We start from the raw sequence: 16,443 nt of genomic DNA, 5'->3' as shown, positions 1-16,443 counted from the left end.
GAGCTGCTGGGCTGGGTACTTCAGGAGACCTCAGAGCTCTGGCCTTGGGCCCCATCATCCTATGGACCCTGAGGGGTACTCTAACTGAATGAGGCAGAGCTTAACAGACCTTTCTGAACTGGGTGTGGTGGTGCACATCTATAATCCTGTTACTTAGGTAGTTGAGGCTGGAGAATTGTGACTTCAAGACCAGCCTGGACTACACAGTGAAATCCTGTTTGCCTAGCATGAACGAGGCTCTGGGTTATATTCACGGTATGGTTGGTGGTGAAGACGTTGGTGACACCTGTCTGCCTGAGAATGCATGATCCACGTCAGAGCCTAGATTGGTGTCTATGAAAGGCTGCTACACAGCAACCACTCATGCCATGCTCTGTTGGGCTTCCCTGGGCATTTTCATTCAACACACACAACAAATGATTGTGATTTGTAACCATCTTAAGTCCCATTTCACAGATGAGGCAATAAGGCCCTGGGTAGCCAGACGTTTGCTCAAGGTCACAGAGTTCCTCAGTGAGTAACCACTGTTCTAAAGCAGGTATGGCTGATTTTAACATCTCCGCTCTTACCTCTCCCTCTATTTTAGGAGTTGAAATCTACCTGTGATAATGAGTTTCTTAGCTAAGCTTCACCTTCTTTCTGGGCATGCTTTTCTTACCTGGTATTAAAATCGTGTGTGATATGAGAAGGCTGCACCTGATTACTCTATTAGCTGATTAGTTAGAAATTCCACCAGTCTGATGTACATGGAGGCTTGCAAGACTCTCCACTCCCTCCTGAGTCATCAGGGGAAATTTAATTGGGTAAAGTTTGCGTTCTGAGTTTAGTATGTTTGGTCGTACACAAATTATCCTAACCTTCACGAAATGAGCATCACAGTTTGAGTATGCTCCCACAGTAAAGATACGTGAAGAACAATTAGAGTTCCTATCAGTAACTGAGATGCACGCTAAACCAGGACACTGTTAACTCACCAACTGAGTGTGTCTAGTGAGCTGACACCTGCACACAGGAAGGCATGAAGCGTGAGAAAGAACAGGATTCTACACCGAGTTGCTGGAGCTGTTAGAGTAAGCTGCCTAAACCTAGGGGAAGGCATAGCCTATGTCTTTTTTTTAATGTATGGGGTGGCTTATGTAGGGAGGGAAATACAGCTGACTTCTGGTTATGATGTCCACTAATGTCGATTTTTGACTCCTGTAAGTGTGTAAACTGTGACTGCATGTATATTTTAAATATGCATACTAAACCTATCTCAGTGCCTCTGCAACAGGCAGCATTCTCAACTGAGAATGTTGAAAGGGCTGCGAGGTTCATGTTAAAGCATTCTTCTGTATTCTTTTGTCTCCTTCAGGGGCTAAACAGACCTGACTGGAAAGGGGCACAGACAGTTCAAGCAAGGTGGGAAGGCTCCACACCTTGCCTGGATTTTGGACATAGTTGTAAAGATTCACGAAACCATGATCTGTGGAAGGATGGACGTGCTGCTGTGTCCCTCTCAGATCACACACAGAGATCCTAACACCCCATGAAGAACTGAGGATGTTGGTGGGTTAGAGTCCTAATGAATGGAGCTTAGTGCCTCCATGAGAAGAGGCAGGCAAGCTTCTTCCCTCTCCCTGCCATATACCAGGATGCCTGTTTGCAGGCAAGACCTGGATCTGCCAGCACCCTATTCCATGATCTTGAACTTGGATGTTCTAGCCTCAAGAGCTTTAAGCAATAAGAACTTGTTATTTCAGTCACCCAGCCTATGGTGTTCTTGCTATTGCAGCCCAAACAAAGCAAGCACATTTTACTTACATCCCAATATAAAAGTAATTTTAAAAAACCCACTTTTCATATCATAGCCTAACTTACTTGTTATTTTTCAAAGTTGCAGAATGATGCTTTAAATTTTCTCTTGCAGCCTTAGCACACCAGGAGACACTAGAGGACAAAGCTTTGGCATTGCTCATGGCTAGGAAGACATGTGACACAGTTCTTGACTGGTTCCCATAGCCCCCTCATTCCCACTCATATCAGGGACTCAGGCTTTTCCTGTAATTCCGGGGAAGGAATTTCTGCTCTGCACAGCAGGATATGAATATGGGTGATGGTGGCAGTGGTGGCAGCAGTCAGCTAATTGTCTTTTCTGAGTTTCTGTTTTTATGCTTTGAGACTACACGATGAGCTCTAGGCTAAACACAGCTACAGTGGGTTCAAATCCCAGGATCCTATTTTGTTTATTGTTTATTATTACTTTTTTTGAGACAGAATCTTGTTATGTACCTCTGGCTTGTCTGATATTCACTATGAAACCGAGGTTGGCTTTGAAGTTACACATATTCTCCTGCAGAACCCAATTTACTAGTTGGAAGTACTTGGGAAAAATCACATAAAATCCTTGGATTCCCCTAGGAAGATGGTACTTGAAGTTTGATGGGTAAAATATGTAAAGCTGTGAGCATGATGCCGGGCCCCAGAGGCCCTGTAGAAGCACTCATTAATCTTATTTTGGCTGATGAACAGTAAGAAAGTAATGTCTTGCTCAATCCCTACTCCCCAGAAACAAAGGCTACCATAGTGATTCCCTCTATATGGATATGTTCAATACACGAGAACTAATTTATACCCACAAGGAGACATGACAGAAATCAGATCTGGAAGCAGCTGATAAAACAGATTGTGTTCATCATCAAAACACCACAGAAGTAAGTACTGTCCAGGAAAGAGCCTGGAATAGAGGCACCCTGCATTCTCTTCCAAAGTGCAATCCCCACTGCTTTCTTGATGGGTGCTGGTCCATTTCAGCAGTCTCTCAAGCCTGACTCCTCCCCCAAGGACCTCCCAGTGTCAAGCACCTCCTAGCAGCACAAAAAACATTTTCAGGTATCTGAAGACTGTTCAGCAGGCTGTCCTAGTTTTAGGCAGAGGGGAAACACTTTGGAATTATTTTACCACACACAGGTTAAAAATTCCCCCCTCCAAATCCACTTGGTACACTTAGGAGGTCTTTGGTGCCGCTCCTCTGTCAGTGTAGACGGGGAGTTTAGGACTCAGCAGAACCAACATGAAATTTGCAGACTCCCACTTCACCTCCTAAGTGAACAAGCTCCCTGCCCCATCCCCCAAATCTACCACATGCATGCAACAGGAAACACACGCATGCAGAAAAAGACACGAACACACACACACGCACACCCCAGGGTACCCTTCTGACCTGCTGGCTCAGCAGGAGGCTGGGCCCTATTGAGAAAATGTGAGAATAGGGGAGCCTGGGCATTTTCTGAGGTTCAGCAAAGAAAAATAGGAATGCATTGTGACTTAGGGATATTGGACATTTGCACTCATCTCTCACACCAAACCATCTCCACTCACTGACTCAGGTTACAACTGCTGTCTGATGGGAAACTAATTAGATTCCATGTAGCCCATGTGAAATCAAAATTTGTTCAAACCTAGATGACACAAAGTAGATAAACAAGAAATAAACCAGCCCAACTCAGGACTTATTACTAGGCAGCCCAGGTTGCAGTTTCTGAAAAAGTAAATGGCATTTTTCTTTACATTTAACTTTATGTATTATCATTGTATGTGCATGATGCACAAGCACATGCCACAGTGAGTGTGTGGAGGAGGTCAGAGGACAACTTCCATGAGCCAGTTTTGAACTTAGGTCATTAGGTTTACACAGCAGGAGCTTTCTTTCACACACTAGGTCATCTCACTGGCTCACAAACAAGACTTTAAGAAGAGAGAAAAAAGATGAGTTTGGTCTGATGGACATCCTTAATTATCACTAGCAGCCAACATCTAAAAAACAACAAAACCAAAACTGTGAGGAAAATATACCCAATGTTAGTTATCATTGCACCAGGTGAGATGGCTCAAGCCTGTGACCCCAGTGCTCGTGAAGTAAGAGCAGGGCCATCTGAAGTGTAAGGCCAGCCCAGTGGCCCCCCCTCAACTCCAAACTAAATCAAACCCAAGCAAATCTAACACTGGTGATCTGCACCATTTTAAAGGGTAGTATATATGGACTTTTAATCTTGAAACCATCTCTTGCCAGGTGGTGAGCACAGCCAGCCACGCCAAACAATGAGTTCTATTTATTCAGCTAACCCAATTTGTAAGAACTTTGCATCTCTGAGCTCTGGAATCACAATTACTGTTTCAGAGATTTCCCAAGAGGAATTAAAACCCATCCTAACTTCCTGTTTGTGTTACAGCTTCACTTAACAAACATGGGCCTCTGATTGAGGCTGGTGAGCTAGTCAACTGTAGTTCAGCTTTCTAAAACCACTGTAGGTCAGTATTGACAGGATGTTATGAGTAAAGCACCCACCATTGATAAGGCAGTTCACAGGACAGATCCAGCCAGTTGCAGGTTCAGATCCATTGCTAGAGCTGAGGCAAAAGTGCTAATGTGTCTGCCACCAGAGACTCTGTTCTTTGCTTCTTCTAGCTACCAGGGGCTGCCAGTACTCCTATTTTGTGACCACATCTCTCCTAGCATCCAGTCTCTTACGCAGGCTTCCTATCACATCCTCTGCTGGAATTGTCTCTCTTCTAAGGCCACTTGTGATACCGACAATGCTGGTTCCTTGGCCCATTTTCTGATCTCTCACTAATCACACCTGCAAAGACTTTGCTCGAAAACAGGAAGAGTTCCAGGATGTGTGTGGACTGGCTGTCTGTGGGAACCATTATTATGACAGCTGGCAAGGCAACACCAACTTCATTTAGAATAGGAAACCCGAAGTCCAAATCCAACAAGAGCTACTGTAATCATAAAAGTTTTGCTTGGGGGAAGCTATGGTGTGGAGCCCAAGGACATGGGGAGGAGTGGTGACTGCAAATTGTGAGGCCTTTTTGATAGTGTCATAAACTTGTGGCAATACCCCAGGTCAGTCAAGGTGAGATGTATCGACTGATGGGAGATGCCATTCTGTAAATATGCTTCTTTTATTGGTTAATGAATAAAGCACTATTGGCCAATAGGGAAGCAAGAAAGGTGGGACTAGGAGAGGTGGAGGATTCTGGGAAATGTAGGATGGAGTCGTAGGAAGGAGTCACGATGTGATCTCAGGAGGAGAGGATGAGTGAGTCTGGCATTCTCGGTAAGATAAGGCCATGTAGAAATACATATATTAGTAGTTATGGGTTAATAATTAAGACAGAACTACTAGCCAATAAGAAGCTCTAGACATTGGCCAACTGCATTGTAATTAATACAATGTGTCTATATGTTATTTGGGGCTGATGCTTTGACAATGGGACCAGGCTGGCAAGAAAATGCTCATCACAGTTGACTCCTGAGCAGATGCTCTATAAAGATAGACCCAGCTGGTGAAAGAACTTTGGACCCTCTGGACCATGATGTAATGGGGATTGTTGGAAGAGCTGGATGAAGTTTCTATAATCCATCAACTCATGGCTGAGACAGAAGCATTCCTTAGCTAGTGATGAACATGCTAACAAATAGAAACACCAACTGTGTCTAAAGGTCGGAATGTTCTTGGGAAATGATTAAAAGAATGAATAATTTGTGTTGAAATCTGTATCGTTCTGAAGCTAGTTTGATGATATTGTAGAGATGATCTTTTTTAAAGAATCAGCTCATACATTCATCTTGATGGCATCCTCCTGTGTGTTGTTCCTGAGGCAGGTGTACTTGGACTCCAGAGCACAGGATGTTCAGCAGAGAAAAGGCTTGCTGGATACAGTCCCCTTGCTCTAAGCTACTGTTTCCCCAATTCCCTCCATTACATTCAGACAGCTGCATGCTCTTTGCAGAGTCTCTTAGTTCTTTGCTTGTTCGTATTATTCTGGAATACATTATGCCACAACCTTGTCTCTCTACCTCTCAAGACTGGTAGCATCAAGGCAAGCAGGGTAGGTTAGAGGGACACAAACAGTGACACTGGCCACCAGGGGCCAGTCAGGAGCCCAGGCACTGTGACCACCTGACCTCGGTTTGAAGTTTCATTGTCCTGCAATTTGGTTTTGTGAGTCCAGTCAGCCTGATTTTCACCTCTGCTGTGTGTGGTGATGATGAAAAGACCCCTGCTGGGAGCTGGAGAGATGGCTGAGAGGTTAAGGGCACTGACTGCTCTTCCAGAGGTCCTGAGTTCAATTCCCAGCAACCACATGGTGACTTACAATTATCTATTATGAGTCCTGGTGCCCTCTTCTGGCATGCAGGCAAACATGTAGGTGGCACATTGTATATATTAATAAATAAATCTTAAAAAAGAAAGACCCATGCTATCATATGAGCAAAAGGAGAAAACACAGAATGTGTACCACATGCTTCCAGGGGTTACTTTTGGCTGTGTGATACCTTGAACCTTTTTATATTCTTTCATTTATATACAAGTATATGCACTAAAACATTAAAACTAAGGATGCTAATGTAAGGGGGAGAAGAAGACAGTGCCTACAATCGATAGTGTGACTCTTGCTTCTTAGGGCCTCAGATGAAGCTGTGAGAGGCCGTGAGAAGCTGTGAGAGAATGGTTCAGACCCAACAGTCTTTTCCTAATATCAAGAACTACTGTTTTTAAGTCCAACTGTTCACAGATATGGATGAGTTTGTCAATGAAGCAGGCATTGCTGACATTCTGACTGTATAATTGAGTGAGTCAAGGCACAAGAGACAGAATGACTGTGCCATTTGCCTCTAAGTTGGATATTCTAAAGCTGTGGTTCTCAACCTGTAGGTTGTAACCCCTTTGGGGGGCTTGAATGACCCTTTAACAGGAGTGCTCATATCAGATATTTACATTACTATTCATAATAGCAAAATTACAGTTATGAAGAAGCAACAAAAGTAATTTTATGGTTGGGAGTCACCACAACATGAGGGGGGAAATGCTAGTGTTTTGGGAGGCCTTGCTGGTCAGAGTTTGCAGTCTATCATGGCCTGGCAGCTCTCTCCAAAAGCTAAGCAACATGGGAACTTCCTCTTGGGGGAGACTTCCTACTCTCTACCTGCCTTTATCTGGAGAATGTCTTTGGATGCCTGGTTTGTCTTTTGCATGACACTTAGAACAGTTTCCTGCTAGGAGCCTTTCCCCTGCTGCACATACAGTAACTAAGACTTGTACCAGCAGCTTTGCTATAGGACCCTGCTGTCACATAGGAAGCCTTATTATAGGAGCCTGCCACTTAATGCAAATTAGGTGATGCTCTGACCACTGTCCCCAGCCTTTACATTCCCTTTTCTTTCTGAAATAAACAGGAATCATAACACTTAGACTGCCTCCCCAGAGAGCTGTCTAGCAAGCCATCTGACCCTTGGGCTCCCTCTCCTCTGGCAGATGGCAGCCAACTATCCAAGGAAGAAGCAGGGCCACACATTAGGAAGGTCGAGGACCACCTTTCTAAGGCCCGCTGCCTGGATACTGTACCTTTCCCAAGTACAAATGCAGCTCTTGGATACAGGCATACCCTCAGGTCATTTCTTCACTGTCAGGAGGAGTCAGGGACCCCACCCCCATCCCACCCCACCCCCAGTCAAGGCTGATTTCCTCTGAGAGGAATTGGCCACTGACACACACAATCAACTGGGAAGCGCCTGGCCCCATGGCTGGAGGCCACAGTTGTACATGCTGTGGGAGGTATAGCCTGATGGTGGAGACAGAATGGGATAAACTGTCTCATTGGCTGAAAGGTTCCCTGGCTCAGGTGCTGCAGACAAGAGGTAACTACTGAAGTCATGCGGCCTGAGGGATGCCATGTCTTCTCTTGGGATTTTGTTTCCCTTCTCTTTTTGAGACAACTTCCCATAGGCCAGGATGACCTGGAACTTCTGACCCTTTTGCCTCCACCTCTGGGGTGCTTTGATTACAGGTGTGAGCCCCCCACATCTGGTGGAGGAAACATTCTACAGACTGAGATACATGTACCACCAATCCCTTCTTCTCTGGGACTACGAGATGAGGGAGCTGCTGGGCCTCACATGCTCTGACCCTCTCAATTCCTCAAATGATGAGCCTATGGGCTCAGAAACAGACTCCCACTCTGTGGAGGAAGGATGGAATTTTTCCATGCCCCTTCTCAAGCTAACTCTGGTATTTTTTATCCCGCTCACAATAACCTTTGAAAGGACACCTGCAAACCGCAGTGTTGGCCCTTCTGTGGAGAGAGGGCCTCTGCTCTGTGGGGCATCACCATTTGCATTTGAGAGGTGACCTGCCCTGTGCATGCCCACAGCAGATTTAAGGGCAGGTCCCGGGAAGACTGAATGGCAAGAGAAGGCCAAGAGCACCTGTTGGATGGAGAACACTGTGTACCCTGGGACTCCACGCCTCCAGAGCCCCTCGGCCAGGCAGCTGGTGACTCACTAGGCAGCTTCTCCTGACTTTTTATGATTACAGCTATGGCTCATAGCGGGTGACCTTCACAGCTTTACTTGGAGGCTTTGTCCAAGAACCAAGGTGGAAGAAGCTGACTTTTTAAAAATATATTTTATCTTTAATTGGTGCATAGTCATTGTAGGTATTTAAGGGATACAGCGTGACATTCAGTGCACATAGACTGCAGAGATGACTGGCATATCCATACCTCAGACACTTCAACATCCTTTCTTTAGTTACTCTGAAGTAATGAACCACTGTCAATCACAACTATCCTACCATGTTATAGAAGTTTAGAAGTTATCCCTCCTATTCAACTGCACCTGTTGCCTACTTTTCTTCTGTTTCCTACTCTCTATAGGCTCATGTGACCAGTTTTCTTTTCTTTAAATGAACTCTTTAGCTCCCATAATTATGGAAGTACATAGGTGCATCCTCTGAGGTCCATTGTAGAGAGGCACTAAAACACAAGGGGGCAGGGGCATGGTTAGGAAATCCAGATCTAGGGCTCTCAGGGCAAAGTGTGAGGGCTGGGTTTAGCATTCATGTAAATGCTGGGGCTTGCCTGTAATCCCAGCACACCAGAGGCTGAGACAGGGGATCCCTAAAACAAGCTGGCTCAACTTAGAGTGTTAAGCTCTAAGTTCAAGTAAGAGACCCTGCCTCAATATAGAAGGTGGATAATGATGAGAAAGTCATCTGACATCAGCTTTCAGCCTCCACATGGAGACACACACATACTCACATGCATCTGCACACACACACACACACACACACACACACACACACACACCTGAACACACGCATATGCACACAGGCACACACTCTTAAACACACCCACACCCTACCTACATACGAGCTCATCCCCACCCTCCATTTCGGATATGCTTGGGGCTCCTGTACAGATGATGTTGATATAGTCTTGTAATGTTGAGGGACCCAAAGAGGGGATGTGGGATAACTGGAAGGGTGGAGGTGCAGTCAGGAGTCCTTGGAGAAAAGGCATACTGGGCACCATCTGCCCTAGGAACATTAAACTGTTGCCATTTCTCATGTCGATCCCAGGTGACTGAGTGGCAAGCAGCTGCTCCGATGTCTGTGCTGGGAACGGCAAAGCTGACTGTGAGTGAGCCCAAACAGAAGGAGAACTCTGCTAAATTCCTAGACTGCTGTGACAAATCAGCACACATGGCACAAAAGTGACAGAATGTATTTTCTCACAGCTCTGTAGACATGAAGCCTGAAATCAACATGTTTGCAGACCACGCTGCCTTCACAAGCTCTAAGGGTGGGCTTTCCCTTGTTCTCCCGGCTTCTGATGCTCACTGGCTTATGGCTCCATCGCTCCCATTCCCGCCTCTGCCTCCAGACAGCCTCGGCCTTTTATGTGTCTCCTTCTGTGCAACCCTTCTCCTTTCCCTCAGGGAGACTCCAGTCAGCAGAGTTAATCAAGGGTGATTTCACCTTGAGATCTTTCACTAATTACCACCCACAAAAAGTCTACTTCTAAATAAGGCATGTTCTGACGTTGACATTGAGGGGCCACTATTCAACCCAGTTTTGGGGGCTATAATGGTTGAGCAATCTTGACAAGGGCACAGGCATTCGAAATGTTAGGGCCCATAATTTCCTCCTGTTGTATTCATAGCTTTATAGATGGAGGAACCGGGATCCAGATAACAAAAAGAATCGTGCCCAGAACCATAACATGAGGACAATACAGGGAATGACAAGAAGGAGGAGAGGACATACAGATAGGGGAAGAGTTACAGTGGAAAAGTAGGATGGGAGAGAAGGGGAATGAATTTACAGTTCCCTGTGGAACCGAGAATAGCGTCTCTGCATTTTGAAACCACTATCCATATTAAGATCTACATGGAATATGAAGCCAGCCTGGGAGATGGCTCAGCAGTAAACCCTTTGCCTTGATGAGCCTGAGGACCTGAGTTCAATTCCCAGGACCCATGTAAATCTGCAATCTGAGAGCTAGCAAAAGCCACTGGCCAGCTATCCTTAGCCTGCTTGGTGAAATTTCAGGCTGATGAGAGACTTTGTCTCAAACAGAAAGCAGGCAGTACTTGAGGGATGACACTCATGGCTGCCCTCTGATCTCTGCATAGGTATAACATGTGCACTGTGCACACGCGTGCATGTACATACACGTACACACACACACACACACACACACACACACACACCACGCCAACTACAGAGAAAACACAGGAGCACCAGAAGAATGTGGTGTTGTGGAGATCAACCTACAAAGCTCCTCTCACTGGGCAAAAGCCTTCTCAGACTGGTCCCTGAAAGCATTGTGCGTAGATGCCTGCTGGTTGCCATGGTGAATGATGCTGATCTGAAGAAATGAATAATGTGAGCATCGGGGGCGACAGTGGCATTACTCAGCGATGAGAGAGACATCCAGGAGAGCCTAGTGCGGAGGAGGGAAAAGCACATCATCTCGGATTTGGTCCACTCTCAGAGGAAGAAGTCTAACCATAAATACTGCCAGCATCAGGTAAGAGACACGCATGACTGTCTTAGAAATGAAAATGGCTTTTCCTTCCATGCTGCTTGGAGTAGGGCCAGGCTGTGGGAACTGAATAGCTAAAACCAGGAAGAGTTTAACAACAAAAGGCAGGAAGAAAAAATAAATATGGGTAGTGGTGGGGGATGGGCTTATCTCTGGAAGCTGAAGATGCTGCTGGCACCCTTAGTAGAAGCTCCTAAAAATGTCTGCTGCAAGGAACTCAGGCTATAACATAGCCAGTAGCAGAGGAGGCAAATAGAAGGAAAGGCATATGTGAAGATGGGATTCCCAATTACCTCGATGGGAGGGTTTTTTTTTTTTTTTTTTTTTTTTACAGAGAACGGTGCTGTGTATTATAGGGTATGAATTCTGCCCCATTTACAGCAGTTGGAAGTGTGTTTGCTGGGTGTGGGGGTCCCTGTGTGGGGAGGTTAGCATGTGTGACGAGACCAAGGAGGGAGAGTAAATCAGTCTCCTTCCCAACAGTCTCCTCTGGGAGGATCTGCACACACCTGTCTCATCTTTGTCGATTCCCATTTACTGGGCAGAAATTCTCAGCCAAGGAAAGGAGTGATTTTCTCTCCCAAGCATTTAGAGAAGAAAATCAAAGACTGAAAAACTGCATCACACTGCTACATTTCTCCACAGCTCATCTACCCTAAGAACACAAGCATAAAAACAGAAATCAGTTTGCCTTAGTATTCACTTGGGGCTACGGTCTGACCAACTGCTTTTTATGGTGTCTTTTCAACCTTCAATGCAATCTGCACTTCTGGCTTCAGAGAAGGGGTGCAGAACAAGGCAGGAAAGATGGTCAGCGGAACATATAAAGGTTGACTACCGTTGTCTCTAGATTTGTGATCAGAGGAAATTCCTCAGACAGAATAAAAGAAAAACCCAAAGCCTTGATGTCTCGGTTACGAAAGCAGCAAGGCTGGCAAGCTGAACGGGGCTCATCTGACCTGTTGGCACTTCATCTGGCAGTACCATTCTGTTTCTAAACCCAGTGGCTAAGTCCTTTCTCTTCCTGTTAGCTGAGATGCCAGCCTGCTAATGTTTAGGATGGGGATGGAGTCTATTATTGTGTGAGAAGTCACCTAACAGAGCCTGGATTCAGCAACTGCTTACTTGCTGTGTGAGTGGTTGGACCAGTGGTTCTCAACCTGAGGGACGTGACCCCTTTGGGGGTAGAAAAACTCTTTCACAGGGGACACCTAAGACCATTGGAAAACCCAGATGTTTATATTACATTCACAACAGTAATAAAACTACAGTTACAAAGTAGCAACAACAACAACAAAATTATGGTTGTGGGTCACCAAGGCACAAGGAACTGTATTAAAGGGTCTTAGCATTAGGAAGGTTGAGAACCACTGGGTTACATAGTTATAAAAGTCATGGTACTGGAACTATTAGAAGTTAAGCTGTCCTAGGAGCTGACAACCTTGACCTGAGAAACTAATTTCTTGGTGCTTTGGACCCTGAGACAAAACAAAACACTACCAGAAGCTCTGAGGTAGGATTTAGGCAGGAGGGTGCCACAGTGAATCTCTACTAGACATGGGAAACACAAATCAGAGTCTAAAACAAACTAACAAACAAAAAACCCAAACCAGACACTGGGCAGAATGTTCTAGGTAATGGCTCATAGCACTCACGGCAGAGTCAGGGTCAGGAAGAGACTGATCTGAGAATCGTAAGGTACGTCCTCCTGATCTCTCTGCACATTGCCAGTGCTTGTAAGGGCTGGCATCAATGTTGTCAGTAATGGATTTCAGCCAGCATGAGTGTGGCTGGGGCCCTGTGGGTGCATCTTAGTCAGGCCTGACGGCGGTGACAATGTTTGTCATGAGCCAGCCAGCTCTCACTCCCACTTGTATTCTACCTCGTTAGCTGGCTCACATAGCTTAACTTCTGGGTCTCCATTTTTCTGTCTGTATGATGGAGCCCGTGTCTGTGGCCATCTCAAAGGCTCAGTCTGCACTGGCTACATTATGTTAAATAAACATTGACGTAGGGGGTATGTCACTCTTCACTGTGATTTGGTTCCAGAACCGGGATGAACATTGAGGTTGGGAACGTGTCTTACACGGGAGCCATCATCTCCTGGTCATCCTCAGAGCCCTGCCTGGAGGACTATTACCATATTATGTACAGGCCCAACTGGAACAGTATCTTCTCTGGCTACCTGCGCTACAGCTTCCATCACGAGGAGAAGGTGCCTCGAACCATCACCTCTGTGGCGTTGGAACACCTTGCCCCTTCCACTCTCTACTTCCTCTGTATCAGCTGCAAGAAGGCTGCCTTCCCATACAGTCACTACTGTACCATGTTCCACACCCTGGATAAGAGTCCACTAGCCGCAGGGGGCTCCCTGGTAGACCCCCAAATTTCCCTTTGGGTGCTGATGGCCATTTTGCTGGCATGCTTCACTGCTGTGCTGGCCTTCATCTGCCTCCAGTTCTGGTGTATCCGTTGTCATGAGCCTCGATGGTCTTACAGAGCTGGCCACATGGAGGAAGCCAATGGGTTGGTAAGATGGCCAGAGGAAGCCCCAGCTCTGGGTCAGAGGGAAGAAGATCTGCAAGGGCTCCCCCTTGTGGAACTGTCACGCAAGAACTCTGGGGGCAGAGCAGAAGCTGAACCAGAAGCCGAAGCCAACCAGGATGCCTTGGGTGCAGTGGCCTTAGCAAGGGAGGGTGGTGACCAACCAGCCATACTGCCTCACTACAGAGAGTGAGCGAGCAATGGGGAGGAGACCACCCATTTCACACAGCCTAAATTGTTCTCTATAGTGTGTGCTATGTGAAAATCTGTCTATAGGCCACCCACTTCTCTCCTCTCAAATGTCAGTGCTGTCTGGATGAGTGGGGTTGGATGGACGCCAAATGACAACGGTTCCCCAGGCTGGAAAGCACAGACACTCAAGGTATGTCAGGGGCAAGCAAGGCGTTGCTTTAGTATTGTTCATTTGGAGGCCTAGTTAAGAACTGCAGACCTTGTTTCAATACTAAAATCAGCCATGGCTGTGTCACAGAGAGGAAAAGGAGCTGGACCTGAATGTGACACACTAGAAAGAAATGTGGAGTCTGACGTGGACCCTGAGTTTTGCTTTCAGCCATTCTTTCTAAAAGGATGAAAACCCTGTTCTAACTTCTAGGCAACCACATACCACACCCTGCACCTCCAGGTTAATTTTTTTTTTTTTTTTTTTTAAAGCCACAGACTGGCTTATCACTATTTATCATTAGCCTAACATCTTTTATTTAAACTGACCTCAGCTTTAAAACATACTCTTAGAGGATGGCTTCGTATTACCCCATAAACAAAAATCCAGGACCCTGCCACTATAAACAGGAGGGAACAGGTGTAAGAGTAAATGCAGCAAAATAATATTGAATTCGATGACTACTTCCACCTGCCGATGCCTCTGGGCTTAAGACCATCTCTCCGGTGTTTGATCAAAAGGGAAGCAAGCATCACCACTAACATAAATGCTGCTCCTTTATATAACGTAAGGTTTGGAAGAGAACTGGAAAGGGAAGCATCCTTTTTAGTTTGTGAACCATGTCTGAGCCACCTCAAATGATATCTGTCAGCTCCCTCCCCCTGCCCCCCCCACCTTGGTGTATTTGAGGATGCAGTCTCCCTACATAGCCTTGGCTGATTAGAACTTGCCATGTAGACCAGGCTGTCCTTGAACTCACAGCAGTCCTACTGCCTTTGGCTCTCTAGCACTAAGACAGGTGAACGCTACCACACCTGGGTTACAAGCTTCTCTTGGTTTGAGAGAATTACCTTAAACAGTTTGACTCCTCTGGAGAAGACACCTGTCCCCTTATGTCCCCTCCTCACACCATTTGAGTGCCCCATGCAGAGCTTCTCTGGGTTAACCACACTTCTAAATCTGAAGATCTCTTGACCTCACACCATCGTATTCATGCAAGCTTATCTCTGCTTACTTTGAAAATGGGATCAAGGTGGCTGATTTTGTTCTGTTGGCAATAAAGTCACTGGCCTCTTTTTTTGGTGAGAGACATGTCTCACTCACATGGCTTTCTTTATTCCTCCCACATGAGTCCCTATTGTAATTAAATCTATACATATTGCGGCATTGGTGGGACTTGGTGAAAGATATCCCTCACCATACACGTGGACATGAAATTATAGGTAGTTGTAGATTATGTCGCTTCACCCCTGATGTACACTGATGATGCAGACCCATGTCTGGCCTACAAGGGGCATATACTAAATGGCATCGAATGAATGGGCAGACAGACTAGAGACGTATAAAGGACCCTGTGCGGCAATTACTTGGAATGAGGATGTGTGTATGTGAACAAAAGCCACACGAGGTAGAGGAGGCCTTTCTCTCAGAGACCTCCCCAGACATCTACAATGGCCTTCAAGCTGTCTGTAAACCCCTTATATTTAGAGTCCAGAATCGCCGCAGACTATGTTATATTGAGTCAACCAAGATTTGGGAAAATCTGGGAAACCACAAGGAGAAGCCCCATATACCCCATACACGGACCTCAGCGTAGTACTCACCCCTCACCTCAGCTCCCACCCAGTTCCCCAGCCCAGAGCTTGCTCACTCCACCACTGCTAGCGCTGTGAACCAATAAAGATGAATGTACTTGCAGTGGTTTCTGTCTGGCTCTCTTGAACACCACAGCGTTGGGTGGCTTTTCTGATCCTGGCACCAGCTTTCTATTTGTTTTTTTTTTTTTTCTCCCCTCCACTGTGTCTGGCACAGGTGGGATGGGACATGACTAGTTACCTTGGATCCATAGAGGTAATAAGGCTGCACATTGGCGGGTTTATCTCGTTGTGGTTCTTGGGTGAAAGGGATGGCAGTTCGGACAAAACTAGAAGAAAAGAGACAGAGAAACAGTTAACAGAGTCTCAGTGACACCCTTCAAGGGACAGGAGAGTGCAGTAGCCCCTCCCCACTGACACCTACAGCATGTCCTAGATGGCTGCCAACAAGGGAGCTGTGTTCTTCTGATACTGCCTCACTCCCCACCCCCACCCCCATTACTGTGCACTTTCCTATTCCTCTTGAAAATGGGGAAACTTGGAGCCCAGGAGGCACAGAAGTCAGGGTGTGCTAGGTCTGAAGGTGGCCTTCTTTGGGGCTCCAGTAAACTCTTGTCTAAGAGGCCAGCATTGCAGGCCAGATGTCTTGGCAACAGGGACTCAGCTCTGCCCCTGAGCAGGAAAACACCATGAGCAACAGCACCCAAATGAACAAGCCTATGATCCAGCAGAGCTGTGAGTTTAAATCATCTTCAAGACTCTTCCTCTTTGGATTTTCTGCTAATCAGCAACTCAAGATGGCAATGCTGGGCTGGAGCGATGGCTCAGCCATTAGGCACTTGCCATATCAGGATGAGGACCAAAGCTGGATTCCCTAGATCCCACAGAAAAATGCTTGGTGGGTGTAGCTTCTCCCCTGTAGTTCTAGCCTGGGAAGGTAGAAGGTGAACTCAGGGGATCCCCAGAGGAAGGTCATTAGCCAACCTAGCCGAACAAGCCAGCTATGGGTTGATTGAGAGAGCCAAAAAT

General features: G+C 46.2%; 2 protein-coding genes across 6 annotated transcripts in view; one reads left to right on the top strand and one right to left on the bottom strand.

Moving 5' to 3' along the window:
* Cyfip2 (cytoplasmic FMR1 interacting protein 2) overlaps nucleotides 1-16,443 on the bottom strand; it is a 117,529-nt gene that overhangs the window by 33,460 nt on the left and 67,626 nt on the right. For all 5 annotated transcript variants that reach the window (XM_051180865.1, XM_051180869.1, XM_051180866.1 and 2 more), the window contains one exon: nucleotides 15,656-15,743. In XM_051180865.1, the coding sequence (XP_051036822.1) occupies nucleotides 15,656-15,743 (88 nt within the window). The remainder of the gene's footprint in view (nucleotides 1-15,655; nucleotides 15,744-16,443) is intronic.
* Nucleotides 10,610-13,659, top strand: Fndc9 (fibronectin type III domain containing 9). The gene is made up of 2 exons (XM_051180897.1): nucleotides 10,610-10,860; nucleotides 12,925-13,659. The coding sequence occupies exon 2, from the start codon at nucleotides 12,932-12,934 to the stop codon at nucleotides 13,610-13,612; it is 681 nt and encodes a 226-aa protein (XP_051036854.1). The 5' UTR covers nucleotides 10,610-10,860; nucleotides 12,925-12,931; the 3' UTR covers nucleotides 13,613-13,659.

Source organism: Phodopus roborovskii, unplaced genomic scaffold (assembly GCF_943737965.1).
Source record: "Phodopus roborovskii unplaced genomic scaffold, PHOROB, whole genome shotgun sequence".
Lineage (NCBI taxonomy): Eukaryota > Metazoa > Chordata > Mammalia > Rodentia > Cricetidae > Phodopus > Phodopus roborovskii.
The sequence above is the reverse complement of the archived record's forward strand: the minus strand, read 5'-3'. Positions and strand labels throughout refer to the sequence as shown.

Excerpts from the sequence above, each read along its gene's own strand:
- Fndc9 (XM_051180897.1), top strand. The coding sequence starts at position 12,932 with ATGAACATTGAGGTTGGGAACGTGTCTTACACGGGAGCCATCATCTCC.